General features: G+C 42.3%; 1 protein-coding gene across 9 annotated transcripts in view; it reads left to right on the forward strand.

The window, feature by feature from the left end:
- Nucleotides 1-20465, forward strand: part of LOC127523317 (ryanodine receptor 2-like) — a 108649-nt gene that overhangs the window by 51074 nt on the left and 37110 nt on the right. For 5 of the 9 annotated variants that reach the window (XM_051913880.1, XM_051913882.1, XM_051913884.1 and 2 more), the window contains 30 exons: nt 1240-1414; nt 3389-3597; nt 3681-4024; nt 4108-4225; nt 4317-4477; nt 4653-4812; nt 4887-4973; nt 5107-5333; nt 5433-6243; nt 7491-7691; nt 8194-8299; nt 9185-9325; nt 9950-10223; nt 10523-10637; nt 11162-11294; nt 11417-11520; nt 11904-12039; nt 12249-12435; nt 13738-13849; nt 14224-14344; nt 14432-14601; nt 14834-15054; nt 15653-15743; nt 15832-15972; nt 16313-16476; nt 16609-16687; nt 18298-18387; nt 18468-18605; nt 19930-20007; nt 20089-20164. In XM_051913880.1, coding sequence (XP_051769840.1) covers nt 1240-1414; nt 3389-3597; nt 3681-4024; nt 4108-4225; nt 4317-4477; nt 4653-4812; nt 4887-4973; nt 5107-5333; nt 5433-6243; nt 7491-7691; nt 8194-8299; nt 9185-9325; nt 9950-10223; nt 10523-10637; nt 11162-11294; nt 11417-11520; nt 11904-12039; nt 12249-12435; nt 13738-13849; nt 14224-14344; nt 14432-14601; nt 14834-15054; nt 15653-15743; nt 15832-15972; nt 16313-16476; nt 16609-16687; nt 18298-18387; nt 18468-18605; nt 19930-20007; nt 20089-20164 — 5170 coding nt within the window. The remainder of the gene's footprint in view (nt 1-1239; nt 1415-3388; nt 3598-3680; nt 4025-4107; nt 4226-4316; nt 4478-4652; nt 4813-4886; nt 4974-5106; nt 5334-5432; nt 6244-7490; nt 7692-8193; nt 8300-9184; nt 9326-9949; nt 10224-10522; nt 10638-11161; nt 11295-11416; nt 11521-11903; nt 12040-12248; nt 12436-13737; nt 13850-14223; nt 14345-14431; nt 14602-14833; nt 15055-15652; nt 15744-15831; nt 15973-16312; nt 16477-16608; nt 16688-18297; nt 18388-18467; nt 18606-19929; nt 20008-20088; nt 20165-20465) is intronic. The other 4 variants (XM_051913881.1, XM_051913887.1, XM_051913886.1 and 1 more) reach the window with 1 other exon arrangement.

The raw sequence follows: 20465 nt of genomic DNA on the forward strand, positions 1-20465 counted from the left end.
CAGTTTGATATACTAGATGGTTTCTAGGAGGTTGCTAGGTTATCTGGGTTGGTTGCTAGGGTGTTTCTATGCGGTTGCTAGGGTATTCTGGGTGGTCTCTGGTAGGTTGCTAGATGTTGTGTGGTTGCTAGGGTACTCTGGGTGGTTGCGAGGGTATTCTGTGTGGTTGCTAAGATGTTGTGTGGTTGCTAGGGTACTCAGGGTGGTTGCTAGGGTGTTGCTATGCGGTTGCTAGGGTATTCTGTGTGGTTGCTAAGATGTTGTGTGGTTGCTAGGGTACCTGGGTGGTTGCTCGGGTGTTGCTATGCGGTTGCTAGGGTACTCCGGGTGGTTGCTATGATGTTGCTATGCTGTTGCTAGGGCACTCATGGTGGTTGCTAAGTTGTTGCTATGCAGTTTTCTGGGTGGTTGCTAGGGTTTTCTGGGTGGTTGCTAGGGTATTGTTATACGGTTGCTAGTGTATTCTATGTGGTTGCTAAGATGTTATGTGATTGCTAGGGTACTCGGGGTTGGTTGCTAGGGTGTTGCTATGCTGTTTTCTGGGTGGTTGCTAGAGTGTTGCTGTTCAGTATTCTGAGGGTGGTTGCTACAGTGTTGCTAGGGTTTTCTGGGTGGTTGCTAGGTTGTTGTTATGCGGTTGCTAGGGTACTCAGGGTGGTTGCTAGGGTGTTATGTAGTTGCTAGGGTACTCCGGGTGGTTGCTAGGGTGTGGCTATGTGATTGCTAGGGCACTCGGGGTGGTTACTTACTCTATGCGGTTTCTTTGGTACTTGGGGTGGTTGCTAGGGTGTTGCTATGCGGTTGCTAGAGTACACAGGGTTGTTGCTAGGGTGTTGCTATACAGTTTTCTAGGTGGTTGCTAGAGTGTTGCTATGCAGTATTCTGGGTGGTTGCTAGAGTGTTGCTAGGGTTTTCTGGATGGTTGCTGGGATGTTGCTATGTGGTTGCTAGGTTGTTCTGTATGGTTGCTAGAGTGTTGCTATGCATTTGTTAGTGCGTATTATTGCATTGCTCGCATGTTTCAGATTGATATCATGCTAGTTTTCACACCCTGAATGGAAGTCTATCAGAGTTGTGCTGTGCATACATGAATAATAGCAGTAAAAATAACCACAAGTCTTAGCGAATCATCAGAATAATGAAAGTTGCATGTAAACAGGAGTGGTTTGCTTATGTCATGTAATCTATTACTGCGATGTACCCTGTGAAGGTAGTCACTAGTGATGTGTGTTCCTGCAGGCTCAGCGCTGGCATCAGGGCAACGAGCACTTTGGTCGCTCCTGGCAGTCCGGAGACGTGGTGGGATGTATGGTGGACATGAACGAACGCACCATGATGTTCACGCTCAACGGCGAGGTGCTGCTCGACGACTCCGGGTCCGAACTCGCCTTCAAAGACTTTGAAGTTTGGGACGGTGAGTGACGTGAGGTGTTTTCTGTGTGGGATAATAATCCTGTGTGTTGACGTGAAATTAACACTTTGTTGACTACAGCATAAATGATCATTCTGACATCATTTACTCTCCCTCAGGAACCAGACAACATTGAACTTTTGCGGTATGGACAAAAAACACTGAGACTTTTCTCAAAATGTCTCCTTTTGAGTAAATGATGACAGAATTTTCATGAGTATCGCTTTAATTAATCAATAGTGACTCTCTTAATTCATGTTCCTGCTTTTATTGTGAATAATTCATCAATGATGTTGTTATACATACATAAATGTTTGTATTTATAATCTTCTATCATAATGTAATAACCCACTCCACCTCTCAAATGACTCAACCACACTCATGTGTGTGTGTGTGTGTGTGAGTCTGTATGTGTTTGTAAGTCTATGTGTGAATGAGAATGCAGCTAAAGCTAAGCAGACTTGAGCTCTGCTAACACCTACAGAGCTGATACTGCAAAACACACACAGACACACTGACTGACACACAAACACAGACACTCATACACACACACACACTCATGTGCATTTGTTGTAGCAGCTCTTCTGTCTCGTAAAGAAGTGTTATCGTGGGCAGCAGGTGAATGTTGCTGTATCATTTGTCATTACGGCTCTTCACAGATGAACAGCAGCAGATCCTGCAGAGATCAGCGCCACCTGCTGGCCACTGACACACATCAACCGTTACTCACTTATATTCAGTCTGTATGTTTGTATGCGTCAGCATATCTTGCTCATTCTGTGATGTCAGCAGCATCTCTTTGTTATATGTGAGAGTATCAGTAAAAATGCAGACTTGCAGTAACTACACTGCAAAAACTGCTGTTCTTCTTCAGTATGTTCAGGTGAAGATACAACTGGAAGATGTCTGGAGATACAAAATGACATATGAGATATTAAGTCATGTTTTCTGAGAAATGCTGAAAAATAAAGTGAGTTTGTGCTTAAAAGGGGTCCTTGATTATGATTTCACTTTTTTAACTTTAGTTAGTGTGTAATGTTGCTGTTTGAGCATAAACAACATCTGCAAAGTTACAACGCTCAAATTTCAATCAAAGGGAGATATTTTCTTTTACAGAAATCGCTTTTTAAGGACTACAACAAACAGCTGGTAGGGATTACAATGAGCTTCTTGATGTCACTAACCCTAAAATTTACATAAACCCCGCCCCCGAGAACATGCAACAAAGGGGGTGAGGCCATGTTGGGCTGCTTTAGAGAAGAGGAAGAGTTGTTGTAGTAGAGTTTTGTTGAAATGCCGCCATTTTATGCCGGACTGCTTCACAAACGACGGTCAATTCAACGCTGGATTTGCACAAAAGATTAACATGACGGCACATGCTAGTCGATGATTTGAATCAACTCCACTAGTGATGGGGAGTCGACTCCAAAAGAGTTGATTCCTCGACTCTGAATAGCCCCAGAGTCGGGGTCGACTCCAGCACAGGAATTGACTCTCGGTGTCGACTCTGTTGCTGTGTCCGAAATCGCTCACTTGTTTACTGATTCTCTAATCCATAGCCTCTTCTTCCTGAGTCTCTCCATCAGTGTCGACTCCGGTTTGAACAATGTAAGGCTGAACACCGTTACTGACAATCCTCATCTTGGCTGCGTGAGATTCTCCAGCTTTGTTGTTGTTGAGAAGCTGTTAAAGTTCCGCCCTCTTCTGGAAATGGGGCCGGGAGCAGCAGCTCATTTGCATTTAAAGGGACACACACAAAAATGGCGTGTTTTTGCTCAAACCCAAATAGGGGCAAATTTGACAAGCTATAATAAATGATCTGTGGGGTATTTTGAGCTGAAACTTCACAGACACATTCTGGGGACACCAGAGACTCATATTACATCTTGTAAAAGGGGCATTATAGCTCCCCTTTAAACCCTGTGGTTTCATCACTAGTAGTAGTGATAATCCTGTCTTTCTGTGTGTTTTTCTCAGGTTTCATCCCAGTCTGTAGTCTGGGCATCTGTCAGGTGGGCCGTATGAACTTCGGGAAGGATGTGAGCACCCTGAAGTACTTCACCATCTGCGGCCTGCAGGAGGGCTACGAACCCTTCGCCGTCAACATGAACCGAGATCTGACCATGTGGATCAGCAAACGGCTGCCTCAGTTCATCCCCGCCCCGCTCAACCACGAGCACATAGAGGTCAGAGGTCACGCCACACGCGTGCTTTGAGACGAGCCGCACCATTCTGAGAGTTTAAGGGATTCTGTATGCGTGTTTTACAGGTCACAAGGATCGATGGGACAGTGGAGAGCCCGCCGTGCCTAAAGGTCACACAGAGGTCGTTCGGCTCACAGAACAGTAACACGGACATCATGTTCTATCGTCTCAGCATGCCCATAGAGTGCTCGGAGGCGTTCTTGCGATCGCCCGGTGGGACGCTAGCAGCCAACGGCAGCTTCTTCTCTCCCAAGAGAGATCTGGAGGATTTTGAGACGGTGTCGGACTTTGAGGTCCTGATGAAAACGCCACACAGTCACGTGAGCTCAAACGGGCCCGACAGAGATCGAGACGAGTTCAACAACCACAAAGATCATAATCAGGAGAAACCTTCGAAAATCAAACAGAGGTGGATTATACAGACACACAGGCAAACTCGGTAATGTGTTTGGTAAAATGTTTGTGTCTGTAACTGCATGTGTGTTTGTTCAGGTTTATGCTGAAAAGAACGAAGCCCGACATGAACAGCAATAACTCTAGCGCTCGCCTGTCAGAGGAGGTTTTGGCTGATGAGAGAGATGATTGTGAGAATCTCATACAAACATCAACGGTGAGAGAGAGACACACATGACCAGCATCAGAACGTCACACCCCTCAGCTTCATGTTATATGTGGCGCTTCTGTCTCTGTCTGTCTTTCAGTATTACTACTCGGTGAGGATCTTCCCTGGGCAGGAACCAGCCAGTGTTTGGGTCGGATGGGTGACCTCAGACTTTCATCAGTACGATCCAGCCTTTGAGCTCAGCAAGGTCCGTACGGTCACCGTTACCCTGGGAGATGAGAAGGGCAAAGTTCACGAGAGGTCAGTGATGCTTCTGCAGGAACACAGTGTGATTCTGTCTGCAATGACACAGTTACAAACACAGAGAGCAAACGAAACGTTACTGGAGATTACAGAAATAGAATTAAAACAGAGTAATGGTTGTCTGTATAGTAACAGTAACAGTTTCTGATGTGTTTGTGTTGTTGTTGTGCAGCATTAAGCGCAGTAACTGCTACATGGTGTGGGGCGGCGAGTGCAGCAGTCCCAGTCAGGGCCGCAATAATAACGGCCTGGAGATCGGATGTTTGGTAGATACTGCCAACGGCCTCCTCAGCTTCACCTCCAACGGCAAAGAGCTCAGCACCTACTACCAGGTAAGAGCTCTGAAGATCCTGTGATGGAGGGACTGTTTAACTAGGACTAACTTGCAGCTTAACTGTGTCTGCAGGTGGAGCCCAGTACTAAACTCTTCCCTGCAGTGTTTGCGCAGGCAACAAGTCCAAACGTCTTCCAGTTTGAACTGGGACGCATCAAGGTGAGATTAACACACACAAAGAGGATGTTGAGGCTATCTTTATTTTTCTCTGGTTGCACAAATAGGGCGAGTGTAAGTACAGGAACATCTGTGAGATGATAAAGTTTGCCAACTTTACTTTCTGTGTGTGTAGAGCATCATGCCGCTCTCTGCAGGGCTGTTTAAAAGTGAACGGAAGAACGCGATTCCTCAGTGTCCGCCACGGTTACACGTGCAGTTCCTCACACCTGTGTTGTGGAGCCGTGTGCCTAATCAGTTCCTGAGGTCAGAGGTCACCAGGGTCAACGAGAGACTGGGCTGGATGGTGCAGAGTTCAGAACCGCTGCAGTTCATGACCCTCCATATACCTGAGGAGAACAGGTACATCACACACAGATGCACGATGGTTTATTTACTCAGCGGGTGGCAAGTGTTGATTTTGTCCCATGACTGATGTTGTGTGTCCGTCCCATCCGTCAGGTCTCTGGACATTCTGGAGCTGACAGAGCAGCGCGACCTGCTGAAGTTCCACTTCCACACGCTGCGCTTGTATTCAGCCATCTGCGCGCTGGGAAACAACCGTGTGGCTCACGCGCTCTGCAGTCACGTGGACGAGGCGCAGCTCCTCTACGCCATCCAGAACAAATACATGCCGGGCCTCTTGCGCACCGGATACTACGACCTGCTCATCGACATCCACCTGAGCAGCTACGCCACCGCGCGCCTCATGATGAACTCTGAGTACATTGTTCCCATGACGGCCGAGACCAAGAGCATCACACTCTTTCCCAACGAGAAGAAGAAGCACGGGCTGCCGGGCATCGGCCTGAGCACGTCGCTGCAGCCGCGCATGCGTTTCTCCTCACCCAGCTTCGTGGGTCACCACGGCGCCGTCGCGGGGGGCGACTGCTTCCAGTACAGCCCCGAGTTCCCGCTGGAGACGCTGAAGAGCCGTACGATGGAGATGTTGACGGAGGCAGTGCGGGAGGGCAGCTTACACGTGCGCGATCCCGTCGGCGGGAGCACTGAGTTCCTGTTCGTTCCGCTCATTAAACTCTTCTACACGCTTCTGATCATGGGCATCTTCCACAACGGAGACCTGAAGACCATCCTGCAGCTGATCGAGCCCAGCGTGTTCTCGCAGGACGGCGGCGGCGGGACGAATGAGGCGGAGGACAGCTGTGGGCGGGGCCGGCTAGAAGGGGGCGGGGCTGAAGAACATGGTCTGAGAGGAAAGATGCCCAAAGAAGGACTTTTACAGATGAAGCTTCCTGAACCCGTCAAACTCCAGGTGAGAAGATGCAGTCTTGTCTTTTTATAGCTGCTTTACAGCTAGTCAGTACAATACAAAGTAATATTTTTATTGCAGGATTAACAGAGTTATATTACTAGGGTGTTAGATTAAAATCTCAATCCCCCGTGTTTTTGGGAATATCCCGGACGAGCCCCCAAACTGTTAGATTAAAATCTCAATCTCTGTCTGCTTGGTCATTCTCCCGAGATATCTCGTACTGCTGCTGCCACACAACACGGGTTGAGGCGCCTGTTTCTAAACTGATGACTGAGACTACAAATAATCTAGCTGAGATTGAGATTTTAATCTGACAATGTGTAACATAAAAGAGTAAAGCAGGTAACTAGTCGTGTAATGGCGCTGCAGACGTGTCTATTTACAACATGATTTTGCAGCGCTGAGTTGTAGCCAATCACAGCCATTTCTGTTAAAAAAAAAAAAGACCAATTAGAGGACTTACCAGTGGTGAGAATCCGCTCAGTATTGCTCAAAATGCTGAATGAGTTTGTTTAGGTCAAGTTGTTTACCAAGTTTTAAACTGATCAAATCCTCTCATTATAACAAACAAAGAGGACACAATGTAAATAAAAGATTCGTTGTGAAGTTTAGTTAGATTTATAGGTTAAAAAGGGAGTTTTCGCACTCACTGAGTTTGCACTGACAGCTTCAGTGATTATAATAAGCAGCCTTTACTTGCTGTGTAATTTCATTTGTAATTTGAAGATATGTTTGTTTCATGAGGCTTTGTGACCTTTCCTACAAATATATTCTTCACACTTAAGTACAAACAGTGACAAAAATAACATTTTTCAATGTTATAATAGTGATTTGATAATCTCTAAAAATAAATTCAAAAGCAAACCGTTAAAACTTTTAGTTTTACAAATTCAGACAATCTTTGAAGGATGAGCAAAAAATATTTTGGGTAATTACTTAAAAAATAACATTTAAACTGGATAATATTCAGACTTTTGCTGCAAAAGTTGTGTGAAGTACTTGAAAGTCCTTAATTCTTATAACAGTGCTCTATAACGGTCTAATTTGCTGGGATATGATCAAAGCTACAGTATATGTGATTCATCACCACACACACACAAACACACTTGTCGTCACGTTGAGGGAGTGAGATTTTACCAGATTCACTATTCCTTGGCATTTGGTGACTTGATGCCATCTGTTATTTTCCTGTTTATTACTGTGAAGCTGCTTGTGTTGTATTGTAAAGCCGACTGTTTTTTTCTCAGATGTGTCACCTGCTGCAGTACCTGTGCGACTGTCAGGTGCGTCACCGCATCGAGGCTGTGGTCGCCTTCTCCGACGACTTTGTGGCGAATCTTCAGGATAACCAGCGTTTCCGCTATAATGAAGTGATGCAGGCGCTGAACATGTCTGCTGCTCTGACGGCACGCAAAACCAAAGAGTTCCGCTCGCCTCCACAGGAACAGGTCAGATGATGCCTGAATCATTTAATTATTCTCACCATATTAACCACATTTTAACCACCCAAGTGTGCATCATAGTGGTGCTTCCGGTATTGAATTTAATTATTTAATTCATGCTGATTTTATGAATCAAATAATGAAACACATCAGCTGTGTGTACAGAATTGTTTTTATTCGTTTATTGCAGTGTTTCTGTACTGTGCTGCGTTCGGTGTTTTTTATATTATGGCAGTGAGTATTTGGGAAGGAAATGTGCTTAACTGTCATGCATGAATCATCTTAAAACTATTTCTTTCATTTTGCTTGCCTGCTTCATTTTGTTTTATTACGAAAAGAAAAAGTCATAAGAAATCATATTTTGTATATGACTCTCATGTTCTTTGTGTGATTCACCCACCTGGTTTTATTGATCATGTTGTCCCAAAGAAGAAAATGTGTGTCTTTTTTTTAAATCTTTCATTAAATTGTAATAACTTGCTGTGTCTGTGTGTGTGTGTGTTCTCAGATCAACATGCTGCTGAATTTTAAGGATGAGAAGCAGGATTGTCCGTGTCCTGAGGACATCCGTGAACAGCTGCTAGACTTCCATGAAGATCTCATGACACACTGCGGTAAAAGATCGTCTCTGATCAACCTCATCTAAACATACGTAAACAAGGAATTATTATAAACAAAATACGACAATATAATTATAACAATAATCTATATTATGTTATAACTGTTCTTGCCAGTGGGATAAGAAAAACAACTTCCTCTCTGATCTATTGAGTCTATTATTGGTTTGTGATTGATGTGTGATTTACTCCTAATAGAAAACTGTCGAACACTGGCTAGTAAGCCAGACCTCATACTATAAATCATGTTTCTATTTCAATCTAGTGTTTTGCAGGGAGGGTTTGTTTAGGACACAGCCAGTCTAATGTGAGCCGGCAGAAAACATTACATGCATCACCGATTAAACTGCCCTGTCAATCATCTTGTCGCAATTTTTTTTTATTTCCTTTAATTTCCTACTGTATTGGACAGAAATATATCAGCACCTTGATCTGCCAGTCATTGCACATAACGTATCTTTATAAAAGTTCACAGTTGAAATATAATGTGGATAACATTGAATAAATATACTGATTATTAATCACTCACACCCCTTTATTTAAATCTCTCTACTTAACCATCAGTCTCACACATCCACCATGCTTGTAGTTTTTAAACACTTTTTATGCATGTTTGTAGTTCTAATCAAATCCTTTGTGCAAATCCAATGTGCAATGGGTTGTGGGCAATACACTGACTGTTAGAGTGTGAAATTTGAATTTACACTAGAAATTGTAAACCATCTGGGTATCTTTGAGATACTCATTTCAACATACTATGATTTGGGACACATTCTCGTTCTAATTTTAAACTATAATATGTGAATTGAGATGCAGCATATGAAATGTCCTTATTAATATAGCGTGTGTGTGTGTGTGTGTGTGTGTGTGTGCACGCTGCAGGCATTGAGATGGATGATGATAAATCAGGAGACGGAGATGATTTCACCATCAGGGGTCGTCTGATGTGTCTGGTGGAAAAGGTGACCTACCTGAAGAAGAAAATGACTGAAATACCAAAGAAAAAGAAATCAAAGAAACCCAGTGAGTTCCTGCAGCTCCTCATTGGGGTCCTTAAAAATGCTTAAATTCAGTTTGATCAAAGTTAAGGCCATCAAAAGTCTTAAATTGTATAAGAAATTCCTGAATGATTATTTCAAAAGGTCTTAAATTTGGAGGACAGAAAAACATGAATCATGATATGGCCTGATGTGATTATTAAACTTCAAAAGTCTAGGATTTAATTAATTGTGAGCACTGCATGTTTCTTGTTCCTTTTGCTTATGAGCTACTCTTGATGAATTATCACAATTTTTACCGGTGTTTATATCATACCTGCAAACTCGTTGCATTTCTAATAAGCGCAGATGCGTTGTATAAAGGGGTTAACCAGGGTAACCGCTGTATTTCTGTTGTTCCATAAGTGTCACCTATTGCATTTTCATTCAGCTGGTGGATCGAAATCAAGCTAATGTGCATTCTAAATATCTAAACAGTTAGAATAAGATGGTTTGGATGTTACCATAGATCTTGCACCACTTCACCCATTTGGTATTATTTTTATTTTTGCAGGTCTTAAATTTGATGTTAAAAACCCTGCTCAAACGGTGTCTGTGTTCATGTTGTCAAAGTGCTGACGTCCGCTCGTGTCTTGTGTTTGTCCCGCAGGCACGCTTCAGCAGCTGATCTCTGAGACCATGGTCCGCTGGGCGCAGGAGTCGGTCATCGAGGATCCGGAGCTGGTGCGGGCCATGTTCGTGTTACTCCACCGTCAGTACGACGGCATAGGTGGGCAGGTGCGAGCGCTGCCCAAGACCTACACCATCAACGCTGTCTCCGTGGAGGACACCATCAACCTGCTGGCATCTCTGGGACAGATCCGCTCTCTGCTCAGCGTCAGGATGGGCCGCGAGGAGGAGAAACTCATGATTCATGGGCTCAGGTGACCCGCAATCATCTGCATCCCATATCAACCACAGTTAGCAATATACAGTATCCCGTACATTTAAATGGGCCATTCAGTTATAAAATACTATTAAATAATTTAAAACGATTATTAAATAATTCAAACAAATTTAAATATATATATATATATATATATATATATATATATATATATAAAATTATGTTTCTCAGTTTAAAGAAGTGGAGTGTTTGTCTCAGTGACACCCCCTCTGGTGTTTATTGTGTGAGATCCCAGCTTGAACTCTGACCTCTGACCTATCTGTGTCTCGTCTGCAGTGACATCATGAATAACAAGGTGTTTTACCAGCATCCGAACCTGATGAGAGCGCTCGGGATGCATGAGACCGTCATGGAGGTGATGGTGAACGTCCTGGGTGGAGGAGAGTCCAAGGTGGGAGACACGAAAACACGTTCACAAACGCACTGCATTTTTACTGAAGAGTTTCAGGCTTTACTTTGTACTACATCTGAACAGTTTTGCTTGAACGTTTCTGACCTGTTTCTGGGTAATACTGGCTAGTGTTGTTATTCTGTGGTCTAATATTAATCTTAAATTAATTTGATAGTATGTTGTTATTTTGTATTTCAAAGTATTTTTATTTGAGATGCAACTAAGTGCTACAAGACGCAGTTTATTATTATAATCACAACACTCTTTCTGCTCATAGAATAACATAATTTACACTCTTATCAACATCTCACGACGGGTTCTGATCATGGTTTATGATCTCTTACATAAAGTTTCACTCAGTTCAGCATCAGTGTCAACTCAAGTCAGTTTCATTTCTGTAGCGCTTCATGCAAAAAACTGCTTGAAAGCAGCTTTACGGTAAAAACCAGAGTTATCGTCTCAGAATTCAGTTTCAGGAATCAGTCATTTCAGTTTTCACTGAACGAATGTCCTTCGGTCTTCAGGAAATCACGTTTCCAAAGATGGTGGCCAACTGCTGCCGGTTCCTGTGCTACTTCTGTCGAATCAGCCGTCAGAATCAGAAGGCCATGTTCGATCATCTCAGCTACCTGCTGGAGAACAGCAGCGTGGGACTCGGTAAGGGCTTTTCAGAGTTGAGGAATTGACTCTTGGAGTCGACTCCCCATCTCTAATCTCGAGATCTGAGTTTGAGATGTCTGTTGAAGACCCTACAGTCATTATCTGTGATTTGTTCTCAGCGTCTCCGTCCATGCGAGGTTCCACTCCTCTGGATGTGGCCGCTGCATCTGTAATGGATAATAATGAACTGGCTCTGGCGCTGAGAGAACCGGACCTCGAGAAGGTACGGCTGACTCTTTGTCTCTACATTTCATAAAAATGTATTGTTCTTTGTTATTTCGAACTGAAGAAATCACTGATACCCAAATGAGACGAGATAGCAATGTCTGATTCGTGAATGAGCCGAATGTTTCCAATGAACCTGTCGGCTGTGTTCACAAATCGCACTGAACGATTCATTCACAAATCAGGCTGATCTGATTGCAACAACTCACTGATTCATCTCTAAAAATGCAATAATGTCACATTTACTACTTAAGCACATTAAAAATCAATTACTTTTGTAATAATGAAAATGAGTACTTGTACTTTTACTGGAGTAATATTTTATTAGGGTATCTATACTTTTACTCAAGTACTTGATCTGTGTGTGTGTGTGTGTGTCAGGTGGTCCAGTATCTGGCGGGCTGTGGTCTTCAGAGCTGCGTGATGCTGATGTCTAAAGGATATCCTGACATCGGCTGGAACCCGGTGGAGGGCGAACGATACCTGGACTTCCTTCGATTTGCAGTCTTCTGTAATGGTTTGTGTTCTGACCGGATCTACTTCTGGAGAAAGAAGCGCTAAAGTACTGTCAAAATAAAAGTCCCGTTTCTGACACATATCGGCCAAACAGAAAAACAAATATCGGCCGATGATATTGACCATTCCCACTAATCATGATCTTGTGCTTTATTTTGTCTGAATGGTGTTGGTTGAGTTGGTTGAGGTTGTTGTTTTGGCATCTTTCAGGTGAGAGCGTGGAGGAGAATGCTAACGTGGTCGTGCGGCTCCTGATTCGGCGGCCGGAGTGTTTTGGCCCCGCCCTGCGTGGAGAGGGCGGGAACGGGCTTCTGGCGGCGATGGAGGAAGCCATAAAGATCTCAGAAGATCCCAGCCGAGACGGACCGTCGCCCACCACAGAGGAGAGCAGGACACTGTACGCAATAAACATACTCACAGGAAATGATGTGCTGAACAGTGTTGGGGGAACGCATTACAAGTAACGTGCATTACATAATCAGATTCTTTTTGATGTTACGAGTAAAGTAACGCATTACAAGTAACGTGCATCACATAATCAGATTCTTTTTTGATGTTACGAGTAAAGTAACGCATTACAAGTAACGTGCATTATGTAATCAGATTCTTTTTTGATGTTACGAGTAAAGTAATGAATTACAAGTGACGTGCATTACGTAATCAGATTACTTTTTGATTGTACAAGTAAAGTAACACATTACAAGTAACGTGCATTATGTAATCAGATTACTTTTTGATTGTACAAGTAAAGTAACACATTACAAGTAACGTGCATTATGTAATCAGATTACTTTTTGATTGTACAAGTAAAGTAACACATTACAAGTAACATGCATTATGTAATCAGATTACTTTTTGATGTTACTAGTAAAGTAACGCATTACAAGTAATGTGCATTACATAATCAGATTCTTTTTTGATGTTACGAGTAACGTAACACATTACAAGTAACGTGCATTACATAATCAGATTACTTTTTTATGTTACGAGTAAAGTAACGCATTATAAATAATGTGCATTACGTAATCAGATTGTTTGTTGATGTTACAAGTATCGCATTACAAGTAACGTGCGTTACATAATCAGATTACTTTTTGATGTTACGAGTAAAGTAACATTACAAGTAACGTGCATTATGTAATCAGATTACTTTTTGATGTTATGAGTAAAGTAACGTAATGCATTACAAGTAAATTGCATTACATAAGCCAGCTGAGAAAAAGTAATGCAAAAGTAACGTATTACTTTACATAAAAAGAAACTAAGTAACGTAATTAGTTACTTTTTTAAGGAATAACGCAATATTGTTGCATTAAGTAACTTTCCCCATCACCGGTCCTGAACACGCACACAAACGCATCCATGCAGCAGATGTAGGACGTCAGTGTCGTAATCCGCACACATCCTTCATTTATCTTCTGTGTTCCTGAACTGTCATTGTCCGCTGCTCCAGAAACATGCTGCTGTGAGCAAGTAAAATGGGTCGAGATCTAAATACAGCGGCTTCTGCTTGATCTGCTGCAGTCTGAGGGTCAACACCTTCATTCAGTGATTTAAAGGGATAGTATGTTTACATGCACATCGATTTACGATATTAATTATCAAGCATGTATTAATTCATCAGGGAGATCATCTGTGAGCTTATTTTATCTGCCTAACACACATTATAATCCACTGATGATATGTGTGTCTCTTGCAGTAGTGATGTATTGGAGGAAGAGGAAGATGACACCATTCACATGGGAAACGCCATCATGACCTTCTACGCAGCTCTGATCGACCTATTGGGCCGCTGCGCTCCCGAGATGCATGTGAGTTCATGTGTGTGTTTTCCCGTCAATCACCTTCACTGGCACACAACACTGTGTCCCAACTAGACGGGACACGACTACGAGACGCCACAAAATCAATCACAATCACAGCCAGTCAAAAGAGAGTGTGGGCGGAGTCTCTCTGCAAGCACACTGCACTCCCAACCAAATCAATCACAAATCACAGCCAATCAAAAAAGCATGTGGGCGTCGCAGCTGGTCAGGACAAAAACTCTGATTAACATGGATAAAGATGCCTTTTATCTGGTTAGGAGACAGTGTAAAGCTTAATGTTGATCACGTTCCTCTCATGTGAAGCTGATGCGCTCTTTGCGCTCTGGTACTGATGACATGGTGACTTTCTGCTCTGTCAGCTGATCCACGCCGGGAAGGGAGAGGCCATCCGTATCCGAGCCATCCTGCGCTCTCTCATTCCCATTGAGGATCTGGTGGGAGTGATCAGCATCCCGTTCCTGATGCCCACGCTGGCTAAAGGTCTGACTATCATTGTTAATCTTTGTTAATCTGTCTTTGTGGATTATTTGGCGGTAACCAGTACATTGTTCTGATCACCGCATTTAGACGGTTCCGTGATCGAGCCGGATATGTCAGCAGGGTTCTGTCCTGATCACAAAGCAGCCATGGTTCTGTTCCTGGACCGGGTTTACGGCATCGAGGACCAGAACTTCCTCCTGCACCTGCTGGAAGTGGGTTTCCTGCCTGACCTCAGAGCCGCCGCCTCATTGGACACGGTGAGTCACGTGACACCTCAGTAGCTGGTTCCATCCACCCATTTTTATGCAAATTTTGGGATATTGCATGGATGGAAATGCTAAGATGTGCATAAATGTGAAGTGCATTTTTTAATCTGTTTTGCACATAAGTTCAATTCCCAACTTTGAGTGAAATCACAGCTAGTGAGTGTTGCGTTATCCAGCCAATCTTTGACCTCTTTCCTGGTCCCGTGTGACCTTTGACCCCCAGGCGGCTCTGAGCGCCACAGACATGGCGCTGGCTCTGAACCGGTACCTGTGCACGGCGGTCCTGCCTCTGCTCACCAAATGCGCTCCTCTGTTTGCGGGGACGGAGCCGTTCGCGTCTCTCATCGACTCTCTGCTGCACACTGTCTACAGACTGTCTAAAGGCTGCTGTCTCACCAAAGCTCAGAGAGACGCCATCGAGGAGTGTCTGCTGGCCGTGTGCGGGTGAGGACGCGTCTACTAGTTACTAGTTAGTGGTCCGTTCACTGACCGTCTTTTCTTTCTTTGTTTTATTTTTTTATATAGCACGTTTAAAAGCAACTTAGTTGCCCAAAGTACTTTTTAGTTAAAAAAAGAATAAGAAAATATATAAAATAATAATTAAAAAATTTCATATTTTGCACAAAATGGATTAAGTTAGATTAAGTTCTTGGTACAGTAGTGTTTACTTGAATCTATATGCATCTGTAGATTTAAAAAAATCCATATCTTTAAAGTCAGAAATCTCCACTTCAGCAGCTTTACACACACCAAACTTTACAGTTTTATTCATATCTATACTCTAAAGGTTTGTTCATATATCATTTACCTGATCTATAGAACATTTTACTCCTAAAAACATGGTGAAAATTTAGTTTGTTTCAGGCTGTTGACAGTATTTTCTGATTTCTGGAGTGATAAAAAGAGAAATCCACTAACAACGAAAAAGAATTTTGAATCTGGCTTTATCCAAAGTTCTGATTTCTGGTCTGGAAATGTATGCAGATTAGAGCATATTTAATTCGACAGTGCCTCATTTGCATATTCATTTGTAACATTTCAGGAAACTGCGTCCGTCGATGATGCAGCATCTGCTGCGGCGTCTGGTGTTCGACGTTCCTGTGCTCAACGAACACACGAAGATGCCTCTGAAGGTGAGACTCCGTCTGAACTCACATTCACATCAGGAAAACTGTACTGTAGTAATTCATCTCTGGGTGGGATGGGCGTGTCCTCCTCCAGCTCCTGACCAATCACTACGAGCGCTGCTGGAAGTACTACTGTCTGTCCGGAGGGTGGGGAAGCTTTGGCGCCTCGTCCGACGAGGAACTGCATCTGTCCAGAAAACTCTTCTGGGGAATCTTTGACGCTCTGGCGAGAAAGGTGCAGCACACTGATGTATCGCTCTATAATAAGTTCATTTTCTTGTGTCAGTCAGGAATTTGGAATAATTAAAATTTTTAATGTTTTTGAATGAGTCTCTTCTGCTCTGCATTTATTTGATCAAAAGTATAGTAAAAATAATAAAATATTTTGACAATTTAAAACTAATGTGAATATATTGTAAACTGTAATTTATTCCTGAATTTTCAGCATCATTACTCCAGTTTTCAGTGTCACATGATCCTTCAGAAATCATTCTAATATGATGATTTGATGATCAAGAAACATTTATGATTATTATCAATGTTGAAAACAGATGTGTGTGTGTGTGTTTCTGCAGAAGTATGACGTGGAGTTGTTCAAGCTGGCGCTGCCGTGTCTGAGCGCAGTGGCCGGAGCTTTACCTCCTGATTACATGGAGTCAAACTACGTGGCCATGATGGAGAAACAGTCGTCTATGGACGCCGAGGGAAACTTCAACCCACAGCCCGCCGACACCAGCAGGTCAGACTTAAACCACCACCATCCACTTCCTCTGAAACCTCTAAACATGAGCATTTAGACCCGATGAAGCTGGTTTGAGGTGTTTTTCAGATGTTAGTCAATGTGCTGCTGGTTCTGTTTGTGTTTCTGCAGCGTCGTTGTTCCTGAGAAGCTCGATCATTTCATCAATAAATATGCAGAATATTCCCATGAGAAATGGTCCATGGAGAAGGTCAGAGCTGCATACACAAGTCTACTTTCCATTAAGTAGTGGTTTAGTGTGTCATTTTCATTCAATTGTTCGATTAAATGAGCTGAAACAACAATCAAACATGATCTTCTCTCTCATGTGTAGCATTGAATCTGATTCGTTCATTCATTTGAAACTGAATCAGTTCAAAAAATGATTCATAGGTTCATTTCAGGAATCTCAATACAGCACATTTCTAAAAGTTTGTCTTATTTAATGTAATGAATATTTTATCATTGTCTTCATTGGTAACACTTAATAACAAGCTCTCATTTGTTAACATTAGTTAATGCTTTAACTAACAATGTATTTGTTACAATATTTATTAATCTTTGTTAATGTTAGTTAATAAATAAAACTGTTTGTTCATGTTAGTTCAGGGTGCATTAACTAATGTTAACGCATACAACTTTTGAATTTAAAACTAAACTAAATGTTGGGTTAGGTTTATTAAATACTGTACAAGTATTTTTCATCATTAGTTCATGTTAACTAATGTAGATAACTAATTAAGTTGGCTTGAGAAAACCAGCTTACTGAAATGCTATTTAAACTTATTAAATCATGCTGGCAACATGCTAACAATGTGCTAATCATGTTACCGACATGCTAATTCATGCTAGCCACATGTTAAATCATGCTAGCAACATGCTAATCATGTTAGCAACATGCTAATTCATGTTAACAACATGTTAAATCATACTACCAACATGTTAAAGCATGTTAGCAAAATGTTAACAATGTGCTAATCATGTTATCGACATGCTAATTCATACTAGCAACATGCTAATTCATGATAGCAAAATGCAAATCATGTTAGCTATGTGTTAATCATGTTAGCAACATCTTAACACTGTTAAATCATGCTAGCAACATGATAACAACAAGGTAAATCATGTTAGCAACATGATAATCATGCTAGCAGCATGCTAATTAATGCTAGCAACATGTTAAATCTAGCTAGCAACATGCTAACAATGTGCTATCATGTTGGCAACATGTTAACAAAATGCTAATTCATGATAGCAACATTGTAAATCATGCTAGCAAAATGCTAATCATGTTAGCTATGTGCTAATCATGTTAGCAACATGCTAACAACAAGGTAAATCATGTTAGCAACATGCTAACTATGTGTTAAATTATGTTAACATCTGTTTTTGTGACTGTGACTGTGACTGTGTTGCCTTCAAAACCGTCAAACTTTAAACTACTTTAAACTTCACACTTCAAACTGAAAACCTTCAAACTTCAAGATTTTAAAACTTCTTCAAACTTTCTGGTCCGGCTTTCTCAAGCCAACTTAAAGTTTGTCTTGACAAACTTTTTTTTATTTAGTTTTTAACAAATAAAATTTTATTGTAAAGTGTTATCTTTTCATTTTGCTTCTGTTTTATTATAATTAATTGCAAATATTTTCTCAAGTTTAATGCAGTTACTCATCAGTGTTTTTTTGCAAGTGCTGTTGAAAACGACATTTTATATTGTCTTTATTTCATTAAAATAATCGAACTCCTTCTTAAAGCGCTTCAGCTGGACAGTAGGTTAACATATTAAGTTGTTAATTCAGTTTATTGATGTTGGATCTGTAGTTTGCCGTCGGCTGGATTCATGGAGAGCAGATGTGTGAATCGTCTAAAGTTCATCCGCTGCTGAAGCCCTACAAGTGTCTGTCTGAGAAGGTACAGAATCTCACAAAGCCACTTTGAATGATGGGTAAAGCACAGCGATTCCAGTCCGTATTGTTTCCTCTGTGCTTCAGGATAAGGAGGTTTACCGCTGGCCAATCAGAGAGAGTTTGAAGACGATGCTGTCTTGGGGCTGGAGCATTGAGCGGACGAGAGAGAGCGACGCGTCCACCTTACACAGCCGCACCCGCCGGATCTCTCTGTCCAGTCAGGTCAGAAACACACGTTCATAAATCACTGCCAGAGTCATCGTCTGAGCTCTGCTTCATCTAGTAGCGCTTTATACAGTACAGACTTGTCATTGATGCAAACTTCAGCAAATATGACACATATTCAGTTTCAGCTGGAAAGCAGCTGTACAGAAGACATTTTTAGGGGTTCAAGCGTGTAGCTCAGATCATTTCCAAGGATCTGCATTCTCACATAAAACTGATCAGACAGACCAAACCGTAAGTCGTAGAGATTTGAAACTTTGAGGGCTGGTAGTACTCACACCATCTACAACGTCACCAAGGCTCGCCCCGATCGGCCTGATGGGGGCGCTACAGCGGTCAAAAGTACGAAATTGCTCATAACTCCTAAATCATTTTCGGTTATTTTGGATTTTTTTGAAAAACCTACTTTTGCGAAATAGTCCTAGGTTTTTGGCCTGATCGGAACCAAACCAGTGCAGCAGGATTCTCTGGAGTCTGATAGTTGTCATAAATGTCAATAATTATCAAAAAAAAAGTTGAAATTTTAATTCACGGTCCCTAAGGGCCGCCAAAACGTTCAAAGTGGGCGTGGCTACTTTTACTAAAATGGTACTAAAACTAAAAACTCGTGAACGGAATGAGATATTTTCACCAAATTTGGCACACCTATGTAAGAGCTCATTCTGTGGTCGCGTGAAAAAGGATGCTGCAACTGGCCACTTGGTGGAGCTATAACAGGAAAAAACATGAAAATGGCTAATAACTACTTCACTGTTAGTCCGATTGACTTAAAAATCGGCATGCAGTGTCGTGATTGTCTATGAGGACATTGACGTATTTAAAAAAACATGTCCGCCATCGGCCAATGAATTTTGAGCAGCTATCAGATAAGGTTAACAGAGGCCGATTGGAACGAAACTCGCTGGGCCTGTTTGACTCACGGCCCTAGAAGCCTGTGAGAAATTTGAAAGAAATCGGCCACTGGGGGCACCTTCGCGTTTTTCACGTGCATAAAGGATCGCGTATCAGGCGATTTTTCACACACGCCCACAACATTCATGCCACATGGTAGAACTCCTCATTCTGAGCAACTTTGCCTCTAGGACTGCCGCTGTCCGTCGAATCGTTCATTAAATATTGGAGATTATTTAAAAAACCAACTTTGGCGAACTAGTCCTAGGTTTTTAGGCATGTGCTGAAAGGCCTTAAAGCGCTTGAACCCCAATAATTGCTGCTCGCAGCTATATTTCAGATCAAGTTTTGTTTTCATCTGATAGTGTCAGTGCAGTCCAATCGCTAATATTACTGAACACTAATAAATGTGACCTTTGGCCCCCCGCAGCGCTCCATAGAGGGCGCTCATGGTTTCAGCCCGCGGCCTGTCGACATGAGCAACGTGACGCTGTCCAGAGACCTGCATGTGAGTGGAGCGGCTTCACAAATGCACAAAACAACTCAAGATTGACTTTTTTAAACACGTCCTTGTGCTCGTGTGTTTCAGTCGATGGCGGAGCTGCTGGCCGAGAACTATCACAACATTTGGGCTCAGAAGAAAAAACTGGAGCTGGAAGCCAAAGGTCTGTCTGACATCCGTGAAATATCTGTCATCTTTACTGGATATGTTTCTGTTGAACACTGAGGTGTTTTTTAATCAGAATTCATCCTCCTGTCTTTTAACGGCTCTTATTTATAGCCAACAACCTGTTCTCCATGTAAGATCTAGTGTGCGTCACTATTGTCATAGTAATGAAGCAAATCCTCCTACATCAGTGCAGCTTTCCTCCTTGGAACTCACAGTAGGGCTGTCTTTAAATGTTTATAAGTTATTATGACTAAAAATCAATTTCCTTATGGAGAAAATTACTGGAGTTTTTACTT

This window comes from Ctenopharyngodon idella, chromosome 12 (assembly GCF_019924925.1).
Source record: "Ctenopharyngodon idella isolate HZGC_01 chromosome 12, HZGC01, whole genome shotgun sequence".
NCBI classification, from domain to species: Eukaryota; Metazoa; Chordata; class Actinopteri; order Cypriniformes; family Xenocyprididae; genus Ctenopharyngodon; species Ctenopharyngodon idella.